This window comes from Desmodus rotundus, chromosome 1 (assembly GCF_022682495.2).
Source record: "Desmodus rotundus isolate HL8 chromosome 1, HLdesRot8A.1, whole genome shotgun sequence".
In the NCBI taxonomy this organism is placed as follows: Eukaryota; Metazoa; Chordata; class Mammalia; order Chiroptera; family Phyllostomidae; genus Desmodus; species Desmodus rotundus.
Window position 1 is genome coordinate 161,771,662 of NC_071387.1, and position 24,065 is coordinate 161,795,726.

The following is a 24,065-nucleotide window of genomic DNA, read 5'->3' on the forward strand; positions in this document are numbered from 1 at the left end:
AGGGTAAGAATAGTATAGGAAATGTAGACGCCAAAGAACTTATACGTATGACCCATGGACATGGACTAAATGGGGGAGGAAGGAATGCGGGTAGGAGGAGGGGGTACAGGGCAGAGGGGAATAAAGAAGAGGAAAAAATGGGACAATTGTAACAGCATAATCAATAAAATATACTTAAAAAATTAAAAAGTAAAAGTCAATTACAAAAAAAAATACAACACAGAACTGTCCATCTTGATTTGCTCAAACTCGAGTCTATAGAATACCCACATCAGAACCACGTGGAACACACACTGAGAGCGCAGGTCCCACACTGCCAACGTGTTCGATCTGAACTCACAGGAAGCTAGGGGCTTGCAGGGGTGATTCACGGGTGAACCACAGACTGAAAACACTAGTCCACATCAACAATACTGGCAGCCACAAGAGGACAGAATACAAGGTAGAAATGTAAACCCTCTCCAACGATAGTCTACGTTTCAGCTGCTCTATTAGAGAAGGGCATTAAATACGATTTCACCAAAAAAAAATTTTTAAGTCATGTATGGATGCTCATATACTTGACCTGGGTCCACAATATTATGGAAACGCCTTCCGTTTCCCACCCTCTACAGAGGCTGTCTGCTCCTCCCTGCGCCATGGCGGCGACCTCCTTCTGGGCTGGACGGGCAGACTAACATCAGGACGTGGGTCTCAGTCATTACATGAAATATGCCAAGCTAGCGTGTTTCAAAACAAGATTTCTAATTTTTAAAAATTCTTTTTACATGTAACATGCCTCTCTGTTGCCAGATATATAGTTTCTGAAAAATGAAATGGTGATAAAACTCTCAACACATGTGCAGCGCCCACTAAAAAAATACAGGTGAGGCAGACCCAATAGTATCCTTTATTGTCAACTTGATGACTCCCTGGTGTTGAGTAACAGACCACCTACAAAGACTGTGAACTAACTTTCAACTGTGACCAAACAAATGGCAGCTTACCAATTTTATGATCTATGTCGACCTTAGAAACTACAATTTTTATAGACAAAAAGAGCCTTGTTAAAGGCTGACAACCTACTCTAGGAAAACTCACAAGGCCTCTCTGACAGTATACTTACTGATAATAACAACACTGCCCGAGGTCCGAGCTTCCTGGCTGAATGATTAATTCTCTCCTTTGAGGACAAAATGAAATAGAGGTCTAGGTTGAATAAAAGAGACTACGTAACATAGTTACAGTGTCTCTATTTTAGAATCAGTATGAAATTAATGTTACCACTGCTTATATTAGAGGACTCTCACTACTCTCTTAGAAGACTAAGGGCTTTATGTGAAACTATAATTATCAAAGACAACCACTAAAACAAAAATATCAGAATAACCCCATAAAAGTAGCAAGGAAAATAGACCACAAAGTGCAAGATTCTTTAAAAGATATAAAAATAGAAAATAAAACAAAATTATATGGATATGCTAATATCAAATATATCTGCCATGTAAATTCACTAAACTTGCCTATTAAAAGAAAATTAATCTCCGATTGGATTATAAAGGGGCAAAAACCCCCTCCATGCTACAAATAGGAGGACAACTTAAATTCCAAAAGGTTAAAAATACAATAAAAGGTTGGCTGAAAAAAAAAATTGCCCAGGTGGATACAGTATGCAAATGCCAATACATAAAAAGAAAGTATGGGAAAAGATTTTATTATCAGGCAAGATAGAATTGAGGACAAAAAGCATTAGGCAAGACAAAGAAAGGCCCTTTATGATAAACAGGACACACTGGATGAAAAACTTTCGCTGTCCTTTTAAAATACTTTTAGATTTCTGAACCACTGGAATACAGTGCTTAGCCAAAAATTAAAATTTTTCATTAAAAAGAACAAGGGAAAGAATGGATTACAGGACTTGTGCAGGAGTTCCCAGAAGACACTGATCCTCCTTCTAGTACTTGAACCTGGGAGGCTGAAGTCTGGGGACGGAATGACTGGAGCCATCCTGCCACCTTGTGGAGCAGGAGAGGAAGACAAACCCAAGGAGGAGAGACAAAGAGCCCCGAAATCCAGCCATACCTGATACTAGCCCACCTTCGAGCTTTTCACTTACCTGAGCCCATATGTTCATTTTCACCTCTAAAATAGTCAACTAGAAAGTATGGGGTTTTTAAAAAGAAAAAGGAGTCTTTTGATGTCCAAAGAAAGAAGTGGACATAATCACTTAGAAACACAGTAACCTCTACTGACCTCCACGTGGCCAACAGTGAACTAAGGTGAGGAAAACCCAAAGTCGGATTTCAGAGAGTCAATCTGCTTCAAACCAAAGCAACAGGCAATAAAACCACCAGTCAGAGACTCTGGAGACCAGGGGGAACCCCCTCCCAACCCTCACCACCAAGCAGAGCTGCAGGGGACCTTAGCCAAGTTACCACTGGGGACGAGAAATGAAAAGCAAATCTAGGGCCAGGGCCCTGCAGAATTAAAACGAGCGGAGGTGAAGAAACACACCAGGGCCTACCCCCAGAGGACAGGCCTGCTGGGGAGCAAGGGGGAAGACTGAGAACATCTTCACTCACTGTATGAACTCCATGAGGCCTCTGGCAGAGCCCAAAGCCCGGGAAGTAATCGAGCATGCAGACCACTGTGTTGTTCAAAAGACTATGAGAGACAGGAGGTATTATCTTAATATAAGAAGTCTGGCCTTGGCCGGGTAGCTCCATTGGTTAGAGTGTCGTTCCAATATGCCAAGGTTGTGGGTTCGATCCCAGGCGAGGGCACATACAAGAATCAACCAATGAAAGCAACACCAAATGGAATGAAAAATCAATGTTTCTTTCTCTCCTTTATCCTCTCTCCTTTCTACTCTCTCTAAAAAACAAACAAACAAACAAACAAAAAAACAGTCTGTACTGGGTAAATCCATGTCTTTCTAAACCTTTCTCCAGCTTTTTCTAAACTTTGGTTTTACTTTGTTTTTCCTACAGTAGTTGTTACCCTTTTAAGGTTAATAAGCTCATCAAAAAATTTTCTAATCTGTCTTGCAAACCGGACAGAAAAATACTTCCATGCTCAAGGAGGTCAGGAATACTAAGAGCACTCAAACTTGGGAAACCAAAGGGAAAGCATAGAGGGGAGGGAATGGGGCCACGAAGCCCTAGGACCTAAACAGGACATCCATGTCTGTCTGTAGCCATGGCCTGCCGGCTCTTCTTCCTTGATCCTGGAAATCTTCTCTAAGGTAGAGCTCCCTCGTGACAGTATTTTAAAACTTCCATCCTTTTTAATGTTTCAGCGCATTGCAATCCTGGGTCTTATTACCACCCATCTGCACATAACATACCCCTAGCCCTGTGTGCACATTCTTATTTAACAAGTGGGCCAAGACTCACCTCCTCTAAGATGCCTTCCCAGAAGAATGACCACATGCCAGGACAGCCTGTGCTTTCTACTGGACACACAGGACTGCGGTTTGTAAAGTAATACCTTTAGAAATAAAGCTACTTTGTTTTAAGCACACATTTTTTTTTTGTCAGAAACTTTAGTGCCAGAGACAGAAACACAAACTGTAATATGCATTGTAAAGGAATGAAAATTTCATGAAATATTAACAAAATGTCAACTATGCTGTAAAACATTACTCCTTTTGAAATCCAGAAGCAGAGGGGAGGGGAGGGAAGGGAGTGGTTGCCTCCTTGTATGTTTTTTCTGAAAGGCCATATAATGTAGTGGTTAAGAGCATATGCTTCAGAGCCAGGAAGTTTGGGCCAAATCCCAATTCTGCCACTTACTGGCTGTCTAACCCTAGACTCAGCTTCTCTGTGCCTCAGTTTCCTCATCTATAAAGTCTGTATTGAAAGAACAGTAGATCCCTCACAGTGTGTTTGTGAAGATTAAATTAGTCAATAAATACAAAAATCTTAGAACAATGCCTAATATATATATAACAGCGTTAGCTGTTGCTGTTATTGTTATTATTACTATTACTACTGTAGAATGAGAGATAAGAGCAGTCGTGTGCTCAAAGGGAAAGAGACAAGGGGGAGCGAGCTTTAGGATAAAAGGGGGGGGGGGGCGAGCACAAATAAACATGTCAGCAGTAATGAATCTTCTCAGTAGCTACCAAGGTACGTCTCATCTCTAACAGCCCCTTTTTCACTCCAGGGTAACAGGCTGAAGGTGGGGAAAATCTAATGTGTGATTTCAGAAACCACAGTTCCTCCCCAAAATACCACCTCAACTACTTCTGATGCTTGAAATGACTTTAAATAGACACAGTGCATTTTCATTTCATGTGCAGAAACAAAAGGAGTTACTCAGCAGTTACTTAAATAGTTGTCTTCAAAGATGAGAAAACCAAAGATGTACAAAGGTTAGTACTATATGAAGAAGCAAAATGAACTTCGATGCCAACTCTCATACTTTGTCCCAGTTTCAAGAGTGTAAACATTCTGATCATGGCTGATTTTATTTTTCATCTTTTTTTTTTATTGTTATTCTGTTACAGTTGTCCCAACTTTCCCCCTTTGCCCTCCTCTGCCCAGCCCACCCCCACTCCCACAGTCAGTCCCCACACATTGTCCATGGGTCATTCATACATGTTCCCTGACTAGTCCCTTCCCCTTCTTTTCACCATCATCCCCCTCTCCCCTCCCCTCTGGCCGCTGTCAGTCTGTTCCATGTTTCCATGCCTCTGGTTCTATTTTGCACATTAGTTTATTTTGTTCATTGGATTACTCTTGTAAGTGAGATCATATGGTATTTATCTCCATATTATGGTATTAATATTCTCCAGTTCCATGTTGTTGCAAAAGGTAGAAGTTCCTTTTTTCTTTCTGCTGTGTAGTGTTCCATTGTGTAAATGTACCACAGTTTTTTGATCCACTCATTTACAGATGGGCACTTAGGCTGTTTCCAGCACTTGGCCATTGCAAATAGCTCTACTATGAACCTCTAAGAACAAAAGCAGCAAGATCATACATATTCCCTAGGCCATAAAGAGAATTCTGGAAGATGCACACTCACTAAGCACCTGGAGAACAGGCAGCACCAAACATAAGTTTTCCACTTTTGAGGTTAGAAGAAAGACACCCAATAAACATCTCACATCACCAAAGCCCCAGGGAACTACTGAATTTCAACACTGTTTTCTACACGGAGCCAATATTTAACCTGGAATTGTAGTTTTTTAAAAAATCATTCTTCATATCTATGTGTTTGCAAAGCATTGTACTATACCAGCCCTTTGACAGAGGTGGTATTTCTCTAAGATAATGGCAGGAGCGAATAAAGCGCACATGTCCCTGAAGTAAAACCTATGCATTGCTAGTACGGAAGAAAAGACAAAATGCAAGTAAATATGCAACCAGGAAGCAAGACGGCAGCTTCTCTCCTAGAAGCACAGGGCCTTAGAAATAATCTAAGGAAGCCCTTTTCTCTGCAGCACAGGGAAAGTGACAGAATGTGATGAGGCTAAGCTCTGCGTCTCTTCGTAGCAATACGTAGGTGGGAAGGAGGCAGAAGATGACAATCAACCTGCAGGCCAGGCTGTTCCCACTGTTCTCTGGCAAGTAGAAGAAATAGATTTTGTTCTGTATGGGTGGGCAATCTCTTGTCTTAATTTGATCACCCACAAGTAAACTTTGCGATATGTGGGGGCTGATCATTAAGAGTTACATAAAAGACTGTAAAGTATACTTACCTATATGGTAATTCATACATAAATGATACCCTGACTTAGCAACTAGAAATTGCTCAGACTAAAAAGGGGCAATAATCATTTCATCAACTACTTCCAAATCCCCAACATTTCAGTCAAAACCACAACTAGTATTTATACTCCTATTTGCAATGAAAGTAATGTCTACTTAAATAGTATTAAACACCTGTCAATTTTCAGCTAGTGTGAAAAATGAGGCAGAAGAAACTGGACATCCAAGGCAGAGAGGCAGTGGTCTGCCCTAACTCCAGTAAATAGTCACTGATTAACAAAAAGTTCTTTGAAGCCACAATACTCCTTCAGAAAACGATTTACATCATCACCCATACCCACACATATTGAGTGTATTACTCTTCGTTAACATTACAAATTACTACAAACTTAATGGTTTAAAACAACATACATGTATTATCTTACAGTTCTGTAGGTCAGAACTCCACCAAGGGTCTCACCAGGCTAAACTGAAGGTGTCAGCGGGAGTGTGTTCCTTTCTAGAGGCACTAGGGGAGAATCCAGCTCCCTGCCTTTCCCATTTCTAGAGGCAATCAACATTCCTCAGCTCGTGGCTTCTCCCTCCATCTTCAGAGGCAGAGTTGGTGGGTCACACACTGCATCTTTGCATCATTCTGACCTCCTTCTCATCTTCCATATTTAAAAGACTCTTATGATTAATTAGGCCCACCTGGATTAACCAGGGTACTCTCCCTCTTAAAGTCATCTGAGTAGCAACAGTAATTCCTTTGCCATTTAACCTATTTACTGGTTCCAGGGATTGGGACATGGATATCTTTGGAGAGCCACCATCCTGCCTACCAGAGATATAGAGAGAAAGAAAGACAAATAATAGATTGATAGATACGCATGCAAATACATGCTACTTGACCATCTGTGCCTGTTTCCTCGTTTATAAAAATTTGTAATTTATAAATTATATAGTAGTTCCTGTATAATAATAGTAACCACTTCAAAGAGTTGATATGGAAACTACATGAGTTAATACAAGTAACAGCCATACACTATACCTGGTATACAGTAAGAGCTTCATTAACTATTTTTTACAAATTCTCCTTTCATCTTTGTTTAAGCTTTTCCCTCATTACGGAATGTGTTTTCCCAGCACCTGTCCATTTATGTGTTACCTATCCCTCCAGGCCCTCCCTTAAATGAAGATCCCTACATGGTATGAAACCGCGCTGTCTAATAGAATGGCTGCAAATCTTATGTGCCTACTAAGCATGTGGAACCCAAGATGTTAGGTGGACTGAGTCCCCCGGTGGCCAGCTGTATTTCCACCTGTGCGTGATTCTATGTGTGTGTGGGATTGTCAGACAGAAAAAGATGTATTACTCATTTATTTAATTTTAAATCTTAAATAAATAAATAAATAAATTTAAATCTTAAAAATTCAAAGGAAAATGGAGTCTTTGAAACTACCGGAACAAGAAAGTGAGCCAAGGGACCTAAACTCTGTAGAAGCAAACAAAATCCAGAAAAACATGCCCCCTGCAAAGACTGCAGAGAAAAAGGAATATTCAGGTGATAATTTTTCACAGGCCTCAGGCACCTTGTTTATCAACTGGCAGTTTCGGATTTATGTCCTCATGACCCATCTTGACCTTGCAGACCTTGAAGGAGTAGTTACATTTTCGGCCCAGCAACTGGATTCAGCCCTGTGGCAGTGGCTGCCTACGAAAAGCTCTGGGACCAGGCTCCTTCAGGACTTCTCCTAGGAGGAGCAGAGGTCTGAACTCAGAGGAATTTATCTACAGATTTTATGTTGGAAACTAGAGGGATCTCATCTGACTAGAGAAGGACATCTTCTTCCCAAAATTTTAAATCTACCCTCTGGAACACCTCATTTTTTACTGTGTGAATCTGGGAAGCCTTGCTCCATGTTCTCAGAAAATGCTTAGAGTGCTGCAGGCTTGTATAGAGACAACTCTGCTGGTAACTTTATTTTTCCATATTTCACACCTTTCTCCAGCCTTTTCTGGGATGGCCTTGGTTCCCTGATAACCATGGAAATGGCCCTTAATTATTAACAGCCAGAATATGACCAATTCCTCATCTTTTACTATAATTTTCTTATTGGGTCATGAATTAGACATGGTTGAAGGACAAGTGACAAGAGTGTAGGTGGGCAAGAAAAAATCACCCAGTGTGAAACCACTGGCTCATAAAGCCAAGTTTTTCAAATAACAGGAATCATATTTCACAATGTTATTTGAGCAGTTAGTTGCCTGAGGGGTTTCAAGCACAATGGGGAAACTGAGTCCCTTTCATATGACCAACCCACAGAATTTACCTCCTTCTTTTACATCACTGCTTTCAGAGATAGCTTCTTTTAAATATTGAGTTACTCTTTTAACTCACAACTTTCAAAGAGAGTTTCTAGCCCTGGCCGGGTGGCTCAGTTGGTCAGAGTGCCATTCGTACACCAAAAATTTGCAGGTTTGATTCCTGGTTAGGGCATATACCTAGGTTCTAACCCCAATGCATACAGGAGGCAACTGATCGATATCTCTTTCTCTCTTCCTCTCTCTCTAAAACCAATAAACATACCCTTGGGTGAAGACTCAGAAACAGTTTCTATTAACTACTGAGTAGATACAAAAGAAAATTCATGAAACATATGTAATGTATGATAATTCATAATATAAAACCTGTGTACCACCTACCTATTTTAAGAAAAAGACTGTTAACTTTGAAAATCCCTAGATATCTATAACCATTCTTTTTCCCTTTCTTTCCCCTCACATGTAACAATTATGCTGAATTTTATGTTTATAATTCTGTTGATTTTCTATAAGGTTTCAACTCTTTGTGCATATTTTAGTTTTACATAAATATCTTATATATTTCTATGACTTTTTTTCTCTACATGTGATCCTGAGATTTAGCCATACAGTTATAATTGATTTTCACTGCTGTGTGGTCTTCCACTGCATGGCTGTATCACAGTTTTTAATTCATTCTCTACTGATGGAAGTGTAGGTTGTTCGAAACTTTGATATTATAGTACCGTTACAACCATTCTTACGTATTTTTATTGATGGGTATGCACAGGTTGCTCTAGGGCAGAGGCTAGAGGAAACGGGCTCTGCAGGCCATAGGGTCTCTGTCACAACTACTCATCTTGGCCACGACAGCATGGAAGCTGCTATGGAAAACAGGTGAAAGAATGGGTGTGGCTAGTTCCAGTACAACTTTATTCACAAAGGCAGGGAGTGGCAGGATTTAGCCACACTTTGCCCACCTCTGTTTAGGCTGTATGTGAGGAATATGGTATCACTGAGCACAGGGCATTGGGAGCATGCAAACATCTTCAACTTTACTAGACAATGTACAATATTTTCCAAAGATTTGCTTATTTATCCTCCCTACTAACATTTGAAATTGTCAGAATTTTAAGTTTAGGACAATCTTGTAGTTGAATACGAAATGGAATCTCATTTTGGTTTTAATTTGTATTTCCCTAATTAAGGGTGAGCTTTATAAAAAACAAAGTTTATTGGTCATTCCTCTTCTATAAAATGCCTATCAAAGTCCTGATTTTTTTTTTTAAAAAAGAATTGAGATGTTATAAGTGTTAAAAATACAATGAATTTTAAAAACTCAGTATATAACTTTTTTTAATTTTTATTTATTGATTTTTAGAGAAGAAAGGGGGGAGGGGGAGACAGAGAGAAAGAAACATTGACTTGTTGTCCCACTTACTGATGCATTCATTGGTTGCTTCTTGTATGTTCCCTGACCAGGAATCGAACCACAGTGCTCTATCCAGCTGAGCTGCCCAGCCAGGGCTAAATACTCAGTGTATTAAAAAAAAAGAATATAATGAATTTGCATATAAAAAAGAATGAAAAATTACATGTTGAAATATTTTTGGTATGTTGAATCAAACAAATGTATTATTAAAATTAATTTCCTGCCTCTTTTACCTTTTTATAATCCTCACCCGAGGATATGTTTATTGATTCTAGATAGACAGGAAGGGAGCGGGGAGAGAGAGAGAGAAGAAGGGAGGGGGAGAAAAACATTGCTGTGAGAGAGAAACATCAATCGGTTGCCTCCAGTAAGCGCCTGACTAGGGATCAAACCTGCAACCTGGGTATGTGCCCTGACCAGGGATCAAACCCACAACCTTTTGGTGTAAGACACGATGCTCCAACAAACTGAGCCACATGACCAGGGCTCTTTTTACCTGTTTAATGTGGACACCAGAAAATGTTAAATTACATAAGTGACTCACCATTGTGGGTCACATTACAGTTGTACTGAGTAGTGCCACTCTAGACAGAATATTAATCTCTCTCTCTCCTGCACTCTTAGTGGTTAGTTCACTTTTTCACACATTATATCAGTCAGCTTTGTATTGGAGTGATTTGTTATGTGCTGGCTCTCCAATAGATTGGTAGCCCTTAATGGGTAAAGCTCATGGATCTTTTCATCTCAACAAAATCCTTGGTAATTGCACAGTAAGTGCTTGTGAAGCTGAATAGAAAAGAAAACATTATTCAACTAATGTGTTATTTGTATACACCATTTGATTTATTGTTAACAGGAATGCCCAGAAGTCAATTTGCCACTCTTTAAAGCAAGTTTTTCTTGGGTTAAAGATAGGATTAAGATATACAGCAAATGGAAAAACAAAGTTTCATAAAACAATACTTAGTTTATTACATGCAATGCACTCATCTATCTTCAACTCTATACTATTCTATTCATTTTTTTAAAAGTGGTCCCTGAAACCCATAAAACTATTTCATGATCCACTAATGACTGGTGACCACATTTCAAAAAGCACAGCCTCGATGAGTCAGGTGCAGCCCTCCTGGATAAACACGAAGCATTTTAAAGACGTCACCGGACAGCACTCCCCTGACCTCAACGGCTTCACCAGGTGAGGAATTACTCCTGTGGTGTGGCCATGCTCCCACACGGCCAGCAGGGAAGGCATGCTCCACTTACCATTAATCCTTCTACCAGCCTCCCTATTAGGACTGGGGGCAACAAATGGTGTGTTCAAGGGTCCATTCCCCTGAGTTGCAGATCCCAGCTCAGCCTGGCCAAGAAGAGCTGGTCAGAGCTGAAGGTACAAACCACAGGAATGAGTTCATATGGCAGTGAGGGAAACAGTACCAGGAAGTGGCCCAAGTTTTTGAACTGCTCAGATGTGGGAAGCAAATGTGGAGAAATGTCATTAACTCAGTACTATGCATATTAAACCAAATACTAGATAGGTATTCTTCTTAAAGAAAACAAGGGGAGACAGAATAAGGGAAAGAGGAAGTATGAGAGGTGTGGAGGAAATGGTAGAGGAGAAAAAACATACCAGGACTTCATAGACTCTTTTGCTCTATGGATGAAGAGTCAGGCTAGTGGCTACAAAGAACCCACAAAAAGAGGATGGGAGAGAGGAGAAATTCTTGGCCAGAAAATAAGAGGTAAGAGAATAATATCAGAGTAATCAAGAAAACTAATGGAAATTAGTAAGAAATGTCCCCTGAGCAGGAGGTGTGACAAGAAGCCATTGCACAAAACCAATGCAGTCACACAGTAATAACAAAGTATGGTGTCAGATGGGTACTAGGCTTACTGGGGTGATCATTTCCTAAGTCATATAAATGTCTAATCACTATGTTGTACAGCTGAAACTAATACAACTATAATTAAACAATAAAAAATATATTTTAAAAAAAGAAAATACAAATGGATAAGTCTAAGTCCACAAATGGTCAGAGATAAATAAGTCCAGAGGGGCTCTGAACCAAACTAGACTCAAGTTTCTAATATAAGGTAAACAGTGAAAGAAACTTCACTAGAAAGGAAGAAGAGTGAAAAGACTCTCTCTGAACTATGAAGAGGAAAAGGGAAAAAAAATAATTGACCAGATCCTAAGGACAGAGGCTACATATATTAAGATTTCAATTGAGGAGACTTTTGTAATTTATTTTATTAGCTTATATCTTAATGATAGAAGGCAGACTTACCAGCATCAAATAGGACTAGTGGGTTTTGGCACTTACTACCTCAGTGATCTTTTAACTTTGGAATAAAATGCTTTTAAACAGGACATTTCATGCAATTAAATTTTTAACCCCAAACAAACAGGTATATTTACAAAAGTAGAAGTAGTAAAATAATTCTGGACTGCAGGCCAAGTTGGAGGCATAGGTAGATACACTTGGCCTCCTTGCACAACCAAAAAGACAACAACAAATTTAAAAACAAAAAATAATAAGAACTGCCAGAAAAATTGAACTGTATGGAAGTCTGACAACCAAGGAGTTAAAGAAGAAACATTCACCCAGACTGGTATGAGGGGCAGAGACAGGCAGCCGGGGTGGAGAGGACGGCGAGCAGCAAGGTTGTGGCTGGAGGACTAGCAGGGAAAGGTTTGTTTGTGGATAAACCAGGAGGAACAAATGAGGATCAAGACAGACCGCGCAACCCAGGGTTCCAGCTTGGGGAAATAAAGCCCCAAAACTTCTGGCTATAAAAATCTGTGACGGTTGCAGCAGCGGGAGAAACTCCCAACCTCACAGGAGAGTTGGTTGGAGAGACCCACAGGGTCCTAGAATGTATTCAAAACCACCTACCCAGGAATCAGCACCAGAAGGCCCCAATATGCTTGTGAGTAGCAGAGCAAGTGACTGAAAGCCAGTCAAGAGCCAAGTAAGCAGCATTGTTCCCTCTTGGACCCCTCCCCAACAACAGTGCCACAACACAGTGACCTGGGTTGCCCTGCCTGGAGAATACCTAAGACTTCACCCCTTACTATGTAAGAGGTGCACCAATCAAAGAACACATTAAAACTCCAAAAACAGAACTAAGTGATGAAGAGTTAGCCAACCCATCAGACGCAGAGTTCAAAACACTGGTAATCAGGATGCTCACAGAAATAGTTGAGTATGGTCACAAAACACAGGAAAAAGTGAAGGCTACACAAAGTGAAATAAAGAACAATATACAGGGAACCAAAAGTGAAGGGAAGGAAATTGGGACTCAAATCAACGATTTAGAGCAGAAGGAAGAAACAAGAATTCAAAAAAATGAAGAGAGGCTTTGGAACCTCCAGGACAACTTGAAATGTTCCAACATCCAAATCATAAGGATATCAGAAGGAAAAGAGGAACAGCAAGAAATGGGAAACTTATTTGAAAACATAATGAAGGAGAACCCACCTTCAAACTGCTGCCACATCCACGAGCACATTATTACTACAACCTGTTGGCTTCTGTTAAAGTAACTCACATTTTATCAACTTGATTTTTCTACACCATACAAATTTATGAAATCACAGATCTGATTCACTAATGATATGTTTTTAGTACACCTTAAGTAACTATTTACATATGAAAGTAAAAAATGTTTATTTGTGAACTCCCTAGAATTCTATCAGGAAGGTGAAACAGGTGTGGCTCCGCTCTACCTGTGTGACCCACTGATGAACCCGCCCCTGCTGCAGGGCTGTTCCTCTCACAGACGAGCACTCTGGACGTGATGTATGCTCTTCTGTGGGCCTCTGAATTCACTTGGCGTGGATATTTCTTCAAGTGGTTTTGATTTTTAACTTTAAAACTTAATTTTTTTTAATAAGCTAGAAAGGAGAAACTTCGTAAGGAGGTAGTATGACTTAATCAACATGAAAGCATTCTGCAACTACTTATTAAACTTCAATGAATTCCAAAACTACTTATTAACAAATTCCAAAGGTACTTATTAAATTCCAAAACTACTTATTAAAGTAGTTAAAAAGGTTTTACTTACAAAAATATTTCAACAGTAGTAGTGGAAATTTCAAATAAGAAAACTAGAATTACCTGTAATATCACCTTAATGGTCTTTTTAAAGGGGCCTTTGCTAGCAGGGCCAGGGGGCTGGACAACAGTTTTTCTGTAATGTTTCTCTATAAATATTCTCAAAACAAACACAAAGGGTAATGATCAGGATAATAACATTGATTTCCTAAGATTTAAGCTGAAATCTTATAAACCTTTTTAAATAAGTGAAGATAATTAGCCTAAGAAAAATTGATGTTTATCATTATTTAGAAATAAAAAATTTATCTTAGTATAATCTTTGAGTAATAGTCATTCTAAATTACCATATGACACAAAGTAAATAAGTCTATACATTGAGAAATAAAAATAAGTGAGAGCTTTCAGTAGCCATTAAACTGTAATTCACGGAACACACAAAATCCTTCGGAGACCTCTTGTGGTCGAAGTTAAGAACACCAAGGAAACCAAACGCGCACTTTAAAGTGTGTATTCTGTAATCCCAAACCATTCTGCTGCCTTCTTCCACACAGCTTTATTATTTCTTCAATATTAGTAAGATATCAACCAATAATGGATAAAAAGTGCTATTTTTACATTCAAGTTTATAGTAAAAGAAAAAGAAGATTTTAAGTCTAAGACGTAAGAATCTACCTATCACTGTTTAAAATGGACAAGAAAATACCACCAGAAATAAATTTTCTCCTCAAAAATTCAGTGCTATATTGTTTACTGGTAGTAAAAATGGAACACAACTTTGGCAAGGGATGTTTTTCAAACCTACTAATTAAAAACAAGCCTCTCCCAGTTGCTGAGTTTCTTTTGTTTTTTAATATGGCTGCAACCTTTATCTCAGGGTGACAAAAGCTAAATTTCATGGCTGCCAAAATGGACTCACTAGCATTTAGGGGGGAAAGTAAGATAGGACCACACCTCACACAGTAAAGCAAAATAAAGAAAAAGTGAATTAAAAGCTAAATGCTAAAATTAAATTAAATTTTAAAAGAAAAATAAATTGACTAAAATAAAATATAGAGGATTATTAAAGTATTTTCAGAATGCCAAGAGACCTAAGTTTAAAAATAAGCATGGAGGACTATTCATCCAGTCTACTAAAAACACAAAGAAACAGTGACTTAAAATAGAATCAAAAATGTTTCTTAAAGAAAGTAAAAAAAAAAGAAGAAGAAATCCCAAAGAGCCAAAACACTAGGAGAACCAGCTGTAGATGGGAGAGGACACCACATAAGCTATACACAGAGAGAATAGGAGGTCCAACACACTTCACTTCTTCTGATAAGAATTCCAGAAGAGAATTGGGGAGAGGCAATATTAAAAAAAATAATGGTGGAGGAGGAGGGGGAGGGAGAGAGAAGGGAAGAGAAGAAAAGAAGAATAGCTTCCACTATAGAGAGCTTTCTACACTGTATTAATTTACTTAATCTTCACACAATCCTATAAGGTAAGCACTCTTATTTTCCCTATTTTAAAGAAAAGGAAATCAAAGGACAACACAGTTGACAAATTCAGCCAAAATCACTAAGGGGAAGAGCCAATCTTCCAACCCAAAGCACACATGACAGGAGCCACCTACTGGACCACTTGACTCACGAATCTCCGCTACTCCATTCTGTCCATAAATAGGGATTAGTTTTAGACACTCCACAGAAAGGGGACTTTTGACTTCGCTTAGTCTGATATGCAAACAAAATAAAAATTACATATGGTCACTAAACCCAGGAAAAATTACATACTCTCAATGATAATCAGAGAAACACAAATTAAAACAAGGCAAAGGCAAAGGCGGCCACGGAATTTGGAAAACCTGCACGGGGCACCCAAACTGTCCTTGGTAGGCCAAATGGCTTTTACATCTCATCTGATGAATAAACATTCAGGAATATCACCAGGCAATGCTGTCTGTCAGCCAAATAATTCAGTTTTGGCAATGTCTTTGTGGAATGTTTTGATATTTTATTAAATTTTAACATCGTTGTTTATAAAATCAAGTAGAAACCAGAAATGCAAATGCTGATTCAATTGATCGACTTTAGTCTCAATTACAGTTGACCCTTGAACAACTCGGGTTTGAACTGCACAGTCCCCTTATACGTAGATTTTTTTCAATAAGCACAGTAAGCCTCCTTATCTGTAGGTTTCACATTCACAGTCGGTCAACCAAGGATCAGAAAGAGTACTTTCGATCCAAGGCTGAAATCTAAGGCTGAGGAGGGCCGACTGCATGCATTATTCTGCACCATTTTACTCAAGGGGCTTGAGCATGTGCAGTTTTGGGGAGCTGCATGGGGTCCTGGAACCAACCACTTGCAGAAACAAGAACTTAACTGACTTGTTAAGTTTGGGGGGAATCAAAAGTAATACACAGATTTTTCGACTTCACAACAGGGGTGGGGGTATCAGCACCCCCAGTCCCTGAGTTGTTTTTCACGAGTACCCATTGAAATATTGGCAGATAAAATGATGTTCTCTAGGATTTGCTTCAAATAAATAATCCAAGGAAGGAAGGAGTAAGGGTATGGATGAAGTGGGATTGGCTGAGTTGAGAAATGTTAAAGCTGCTAGTTTGATTCGTGGGAGTTCACTACACTATTCTGTATAATTTTGTATATGTTTGAAATTTTCCATAATAAAGCAAAACATATATGGGGATTTTTTACCCCCACTGTGTGGCCCACTTCAGTGCCTGCAGCCCACGGGCAGAGGCCAGGCAATGGTTCCGGGCCAGGATGCTCTGGCATGGGGCACTATGAGAGACCCGGCGGGACGGGCCTGCCATAAATCCAAGCCCACGCATCATATATGGTAATTTTTAAGGAAAAAAATAACAGGACAGAAAACTGATTCAAAACATAAATCCAAGTTTATAAACAAAAAAAGGTGATATACATACATGGAAATAATACATTAAAATATTTAACAGTAATTATCTGTGGGCTACAGTACTTATTATTTTTATCTTTTTTTTAACCTCCCAAGTTTTCCTAAATAAACACGGATTAGTGTTATAATCAGAAAAATATATTATAAAAGCATCTTTGGAAGACATTTCAAGTCAAATAAAAAAGGCATATTCTTAACTCTAAGAGCAACAAAACATATGGAACTTTACCTAATCAATTAGTCTGATTTTCTAGCTGACTTGTCAACTGACTAACCGAAATCTTTATGGGCTCTCCTGTGTGGTCTGAAGTCCAAACTCCTCAATACACGAAGTCCTGTGCACTGGAGCCCCAGCCCTCTCCAGGCTCTTCTCCCACCACACTCCTCCAGGTGGCAGTATAGAGTCTTCCCAAGTGGGCACCTTCACGCTGCTCACCGAACACGCCAGGCTTTCTGAGTCTAGTTAGATAGGTGCACATCTGCCTCTCCTGTCCTTATAAATGCTGCCAGACATAGGCCACAACCACATCTTCCTCTGCACGCCACAGTGCCTAGCACACTGCCTTATAAATAAGAGGTATGGCCTTAGAGCTAATAAATAAAACTCATGGACAGAGCCACAAATTGAAACTTATACCACAGGTCATAGATTTTCGAAGATACACAAACTTTCTAAGAAATGAACTTTAAGTTATTTCCAGAAACTGAAGACTAATGACCAAATAATATCATTAAACTTCTTTAACAATCAGCTTCTAAAGTCCTACTGATATTACAGGTAATTCTGTTTTTCTTTTTTTTTGACATTTCTACTACTACTGTTGAAATACTTTTAGAAGTAAATCATTTTTAACAACTTTAAATCTGAGTTTCAGAATCTGCATTACTCTCCAGGGCTGTGCCAACGTACCTGACAGCTGTGGCGTGGTGGATGAGCGCCTCTGTTTGCTCCAACAAGTGTGCTGGAAGCAGCAGCTCCACCGGCTGCAGGCGCAGTATCCGAGTTTCTAGCTCCGAGCGGGAAGCAGAGTCCTGGAAACTATCAAACACAACCTCACCTGTGGCAGGCTGCACTCCCTGAAAACAATAAAATGGAATGTCACGGAAAACATATTTTTCCCAATTATAACTATGACACAGCATAAATAAGTAAGGAAATACCAAAGATGACACACTTACTAGTATGTACTCCATTTCTAAAGAGTTGGAAATCTGTCTGCTTTCCAAGACTCTTAATGAGAAATCAGATTCACCAATATCCAAACCATGCTAGATGGGATTGTACAGTGGCACCGAGTCCAAGTCGTCCTGATCTAACAAACCTGACGGAGTCACTGTGACAAGTTACCAAACCCTCAGTTTCCTCCTCTCTAAATGGGACTAAACCAGACTACTTTCCTCTTACAGCTATTGAAAGGTTCAAAACAGAAAACATACATGCTTTGTAAACTATAAAGCACTGTACAAACAGCAGTGGTCATCACTAAAAGTAATGAAGTGATATGTTCCTAGCAACCTGGTCAAAGCAGTGGTAGTAAATTACTATTCAATTATATAAAATTAATAAATAAAAAGTATAACATTTGGCCCTGGCTTATGCAGCTCAGTGGGTTGAATGTCATCCTGCAAACCAAAAGACTGCCGGTTCAATTCCCAGTCAGGGCACATGCTTGGGTTACAGGTCAGGTACCCAGTTGGGGGCGTGCGAGAGGCAACCAATTGATATTTCTCTTGCACATCAATGGTTTGTCTCCCTCTCTTTCTCCCTCCCTTCCCCGCTCTCTAAAAATAAATAAATAAATTTTTTAAAAAAAGTATAACTTCTGCAAAAAAAATCAAATATAACCAACTCTGAAGGAACCCCAGGTAGATTATCTACCCAGGGAATAACCATGATAACGAAAAGCTACCCCCTAGCACCCCGAGCCAGTAACAGCAAAGATAAACTGGAAAAGATCATGGTTTAAAAGAAGTGAAAAAAGTTTTTAAGCAATTCACCAAAGGTCACACGGCGAAAAAGCAGCAGAGCCAAGAGTCATGTAGTCTGACTCCAGGGCCAAACATACACGTACACACTATGAACACTTAAGAAATGTAGGGAGCTAGTTGCACACTGTCTTAGCTCACAGCAGAAAAAACAACCAGTCTCTACACTCAAATGTGGCTGATGGAAAGTCAACTGATACAGCCTCTTCTGAAAACAGCCTGGCATTCTCTAGGAAAGTTGCAAACATCCACACTCCATCCCTCAGCAATTCCTGCCCTAGGTACATACTCTTGAGAAACTCAGACACATGTACAAAAAGGGATAATAGCAGTGTTCTTTGTACTAAAACTGGAAAGAACCCGCATGTACATCAACAGAATAATGAATAAACTGTAGAACATACAATGAAATACAACATAGCAACTGACAATGGAAGAACTACTACAGTAAAACATGTAAATAAATCTCGTATACCACTAGTACTCTGTAAACAAAAGCAGCAAACCCCTCCCAAAATGTATACCATGTATTTACATCTGTTGATGGTTTAAGGTGGTAACATGGAAACTAAAAGCAAGGAAAGTACTGTCACAGAGACCCGGACCACGGCTGCCTCTGCAGCGAGGGGCCTCCTGCAGACAGGGCTGTACTTCCCAACCCCGGCGCTTATCTCATGTTACACTGCGATTATGCACTGTTTCATGCATGTTTTCCTCTTGAGTATTTTATAATTCTTAAAAATTCTTCACTTTTGGTTCAAGCCACCTCCTGAATTCTAGCCCAAAGGCCTTCCTCCAGTACACAGGCAGCTGGACTAAAGGACATTAGTATACATACGTTAAGTTTATCTCTCAATCTACCAACCAAACATTTACAAAAGCCATTTATAGAAGTTCAAGTCACAAACGTATCAGACAAACACCCCTTTGCTTTTTCAAATCCGAGAAATGGTTTCTGTTGTAACACCTGCACCGTCTGTTACTCTGTGTGTACGTGACCCTGAGAAACCCAAAGTCGGTCTGTGTACAATGGCACTGCCCAGACTGAAGGCCGGGGGCCTGATCACAGTGGCACAGCCACAGTAAAGCCTCTGGCTTCGGACTCAATAGCCCAGAGATAGCGCATAGGTGGTGACTGGGGAGCGTGTGACACTCATTACTACGAGAACAAATCCAGCAATGAGAGTACTGAGAGTAAAGGCAGGAGAGTTCCACAGCAGCCACACTGAGTTTGAGAAGTTGGGGCAAATTCTGAGTGCCCTGTCCAAGAAAGAGTTGGATGCAGGAGCCTGGAGCTCAGAAGACAGGTGCAGTCTGGGCCCAGAGCTCTGGATATCATCAACCCAAATGGGGTTGTTGAGGTCAAGAACAGGTCCCAAGAAAACACCTGAGATGCAAACTACCGTTTCTCATTTTTCTCCCATCCCAGTTTATACACTAAAGTTAGCTTTGGCAGTGGGTTAGAGGGTATTTCTAAAAGCATTAAGTTATATACTATCAACTCTGTTCTTTAGTGTCAGGTGAATATAAAATAGCACATTACCAATGCTAATTCCTAAAAGCAAATAACCTTACTATTCATAAATAAAGCCAACTGCCCGTGGCTAGAAAAAAGTGCTTTGTAAGGATAAAAAATCATTTAGAGCCACCAAATAGTAATGCTAACTGCCTCACGAGAGGCTTACTGGTTAAGCAAACATCAAGTCAGCAGTTATGCAGCCAAAAAAAAAAGTATTAAAAGGTCCTTTGGAGACATTTGGGTTGTAAGAATTTTTGTTGATATTGCAGCTAATTTCAAAGAAAAAAACAAAGAAAATTAGTTATTACTTGGGCAAGGAGTTCTACTTTTGCTTGACCTTCCACAGAGCAACGGAGGCTAACAGTCCTGAGGGCCCTACAAAGTCCATGGGTTTGAGCGGAGTCCGGTCGGTCTGTCAGGCCGAAATAATTTTAGGACTGTATAAATGTAACTACTCCTTAACTGTTAAGGAGTTGAAATTACATTCGGCCCTTTGAAGGCAACCACGAGGCTGATGTGGCCCCCAGTGAAAATGAGTGGACACCCCTGCTCTAGAGGAAATCTGTAAAACGCTTTGCTATTCGTGCGTGTGTTGGTTTAGCATTTTATTCTGCTGTCTGTATGTTGTTCTCATTCATGTGTCTGTCTTCAACCCTAAACTCCTGGAGCACACGAACAGGAACTATCTAGATCTCTCGCGGCACAGAGTGCCAAGGAGCCATGTGAGAAAACTGCAACTGGTGATTTAACATATAAAACTATGAGAAAAGCTTTTTTTTTAAGTACAATTACTCAAGGGCACACTTCATCAGCTATCCCCATTATGAACCACACGTGACTGCTCACTTCGAGATACCATGAGCATCCTCATTCGTTCTTCACCTGCCAAGTACTTACCACGGTTCCAATGAAAACGTTCCCCCTTTTTTTGTCCTTAGCATTTTCCTTATTTTCACAGATGCACAGAAGATAGCTGGTAGAAGTATCCGTCATTATCTCATCAATATTTATAGCATCATCCAGCTGGACTAAAGGATTCACATGTAATAATTATTAAAGAAAAATATATGCTACATTCCCATTAATATTAACTGTTTTCTCCTTTAAATTACTAGTTCATTTTTCCAGGCATTTTCACTCTGTAAAAATCTTAAGGGAATAGAGGGGATAAATGATGATGGAAAAAATAAAATTAAAAAATAAATAAACAAAAAAAATCTTCCACACAGCATTCATTTTGCTGATCTACTCCAATGCCAGTTCTAGGCCTTCTGTTCCCTAAGACATACGGGTCATGAGGGTAGACAACTATTATCTTCTGACTTGCAAAGGGTCTCGGAGAGCCCCTCAGACCTTGTGGAAGCCCAAATGTCAACCCTCTTCTTTCGACTTGAATCCTTAACAGTCCCCTAATGTTTAATCCCGTAAGTGAAAGCGCGAATACAGTAAAAGAGTATAAATTACTTTCCTCTTTTAACGTGCCTAATAGCTCTCAGATATAGCAAGAGAATTTTTTAAAGACAGGAGAAAACCAAAACAGGAAACAGAAATACACATTCATGTGTGTGCATGTGTGTGCTGAGTCCATTAATTAAATTCTCAGGGATAAATACTGATTTTAGAGGAGGTCAGTTTGGGAACATCCAATTTGGGCATCAGCTGATAAAAGCTATAGTAGTAGCAAAAGAGAAGCAGGAAGGGGTACTGTTTTAGGAGCAGGCTTCGATTAAGTGGCTCAAGTTCAGGAAAAACAAACAGTAAAATTACCAGAGTCTTACAGACTGATCAGCTTAGAATAACACAAAGCTGTTAATGGTTTAGGGTCCATTTTTAAGTGATAGCCATTCCCTATTCATAATATTAATAGAACAAAACAGTCTTCCTAATTTGGGTAGGAGCTAAGCAGGTCTCTAAATAAGTAGATTTGCAATAAACTAAAAACAGAAGTACTGCTTTCACACAATATCATTAAGACCTTCCCCATATTTTTATTCTTTAAGGTTTTTATTGTTTATGCTGTTACAGTTGTTCCAGCTTTTCCTCCCTTTCCCTACTTCCACCAGCCCCACCCTCCCCCCACCCCAAGCCCTTCCCCACATTGTCATCTGTGTCCACAGGTTGTGCATAAATGTTCTTTGGTTGATCCCTTCTCCATCTTTCATCCCATCCTCCCCTTCGTATTCTTTAATTCTGAGACACCTGACTCCACCCCACAGCACAGACTTTAAAATACATCCTTATCTCATTGTATACATAATCATTTGGTTTTTAAAAATTAATTTTATGACTTTGCTAAGAAAATCATTGTGCTTCAAATAACTCATTGAATTTATGAATGACCATAAGTTTGGGAGCGATCATTCTGCACACTGAGGATTCTTACAAAGTGAGAAAGCTTCACCTAATAATCTATTTTCAAAAATATAATTTTTATAAAGCTAACAATTAATGAAGATGGCCTATGTTTTATAAGTAGTTTACTGTGTGTTGACTTTTTAGTTTTCTTTCTCATTTTGAAGTCAGCAACCTATTTTTCAGGTCTTGCTTCAGGAAGACGTGGAGGAACTTACACACCTCAGCTCCTCACCACCGCCCACCCACACAGGTCTAGGAAAGATGTGATTTCAAATCAGCTGCTAACCTGCCATTATCTTTCATCAGGCTGTCCTTTTTCTTGCCCTTAAAGTATGATAAACTCTCCTTCTACTACGGCATTTGGGGGAAAATGCTCGTTTCCTGCCATTACCCACCTACAGCTCTTCAGTAGCACACTAATCAGAGCTCAAAGTAACCGTATCCCCCCCATTTCATCAAAAACATACCCAAAGAACAGTTTGTTTTTAAATACTACTTAAAACAAAAATTTCTGAAATTTAAGAGGAAATTTCCTATTCAAAAAGGATATCTTCTCCAATAAGTGTAGATTTTGTATACAGAGCAGTCAATTTCCGGGAAAAGAGTGTACTTTTGTTGTCCCCTATGGCCTTCAATGCTGCCGTTTCAGTTTGCTTCACAACTCCCACCTTCAACAAAAACAAGAAATATTAAATATCAAATGTGATAAAAAAAAAACTTTTAAAAACATGTTTGGAGATATTAAAACGTCAATTCTGAAACACCACAGTTTTTAAAAATTTTACCTAAATATCTATTATGTTAAAACTCATGAAGCTATAATGCTAATAATTATGACATAATATCATTTCCCCAAAATGCCAAAATCCAAAACCAATCAGAGCCTACCACCTTACAAAGTACGTTTTCACTCTGGGTCAGATCCCCTAATCCCACAAGTGGAAGCCAAAGCTGACCTTATACCCCTTTGCCACAAGGCGGCGTACGTGAACAAACAGTCTGTGCGTAGGTATGCTCGCTGTCATAAAGTTGTGATCTAAATGGCAATAAATATTGAGCTCCCGGGCTGCAATCTAAAAATATGAAAAAGAGAATATCAATACATTTCTATTTCAAGATCCCCTGTGTGGTATTTGTTCACTTTGTTAAAAGCCCACCAAGGTATACACGTAGGATTTGTGCCGTTCTCTCTCCGTGTGGCATTTCAATAAAAAGTTTCAAAGTCACTCCCTGTGTAGAAGCCAACGGCTTAAGCTAGTATTTTTGGCAGTTCCCATGGCCTAATCTCAGGGTCAACATCTGTATCTACAGATGACTCGGAAGAATATGACAGGTCTTCTGTGTCCTTAGCTCTATCAAAACGTTAATGTGCTGAGCTTTCCCTGTAATAGAATTAGAATAAGAAACTGTAATGGAATAAGAATTTAATACCATAGCACATGGGAATAATTAAAAATTAGGAGATATTAAGGGTATGGATACATAAATTATAAACTACTTGGACAGAGGGTACTTTGAGGAAGTGAGGAGAGAACCCCCTGGTCTGGTGAGCTAACTAACGAAGCGTACATGATAGAAATGCAGCGCAGGCACCACCACCTGGCTCCCTGCTCTTCCAGACAGCACCAGGGCCCCGAGACTGCCCGCTAGAGCCACAGAACTCTCCCTCCAACATTCTCACTCCCTAACCCACCCATTTCTGAACTATATTAGCTCATCACTGCAGGACAGGGCAGGAAAACACCAGCCTTGACTGGAGTTAAGGCTAGATCTGTCGTTTGATCTAGAAAGGAGGGGAGAGAACAGCGTTTCCTTTTAC

General features: G+C 39.6%; 1 protein-coding gene and 1 non-coding gene across 2 annotated transcripts in view; both read right to left on the minus strand.

Moving 5' to 3' along the window:
* The window catches only part of MSH3 (mutS homolog 3), a 132,118-nt gene that overhangs the window by 99,382 nt on the left and 8,671 nt on the right, over nucleotides 1-24,065 (minus strand). Inside the window, exons 5-8 of the mRNA XM_053912181.1 lie at nucleotides 23,203-23,319; nucleotides 22,795-22,914; nucleotides 20,789-20,932; nucleotides 17,297-17,463 (exon numbers count right to left, since the gene is read on the minus strand). Coding sequence (XP_053768156.1) covers nucleotides 17,297-17,463; nucleotides 20,789-20,932; nucleotides 22,795-22,914; nucleotides 23,203-23,319 — 548 coding nt within the window. The remainder of the gene's footprint in view (nucleotides 1-17,296; nucleotides 17,464-20,788; nucleotides 20,933-22,794; nucleotides 22,915-23,202; nucleotides 23,320-24,065) is intronic.
* LOC112307586 (small nucleolar RNA SNORA42/SNORA80 family) lies at nucleotides 16,167-16,298 on the minus strand. The gene has a single exon (XR_002975071.1). It is a non-coding gene; the product is annotated as a small nucleolar RNA SNORA42/SNORA80 family (small nucleolar RNA).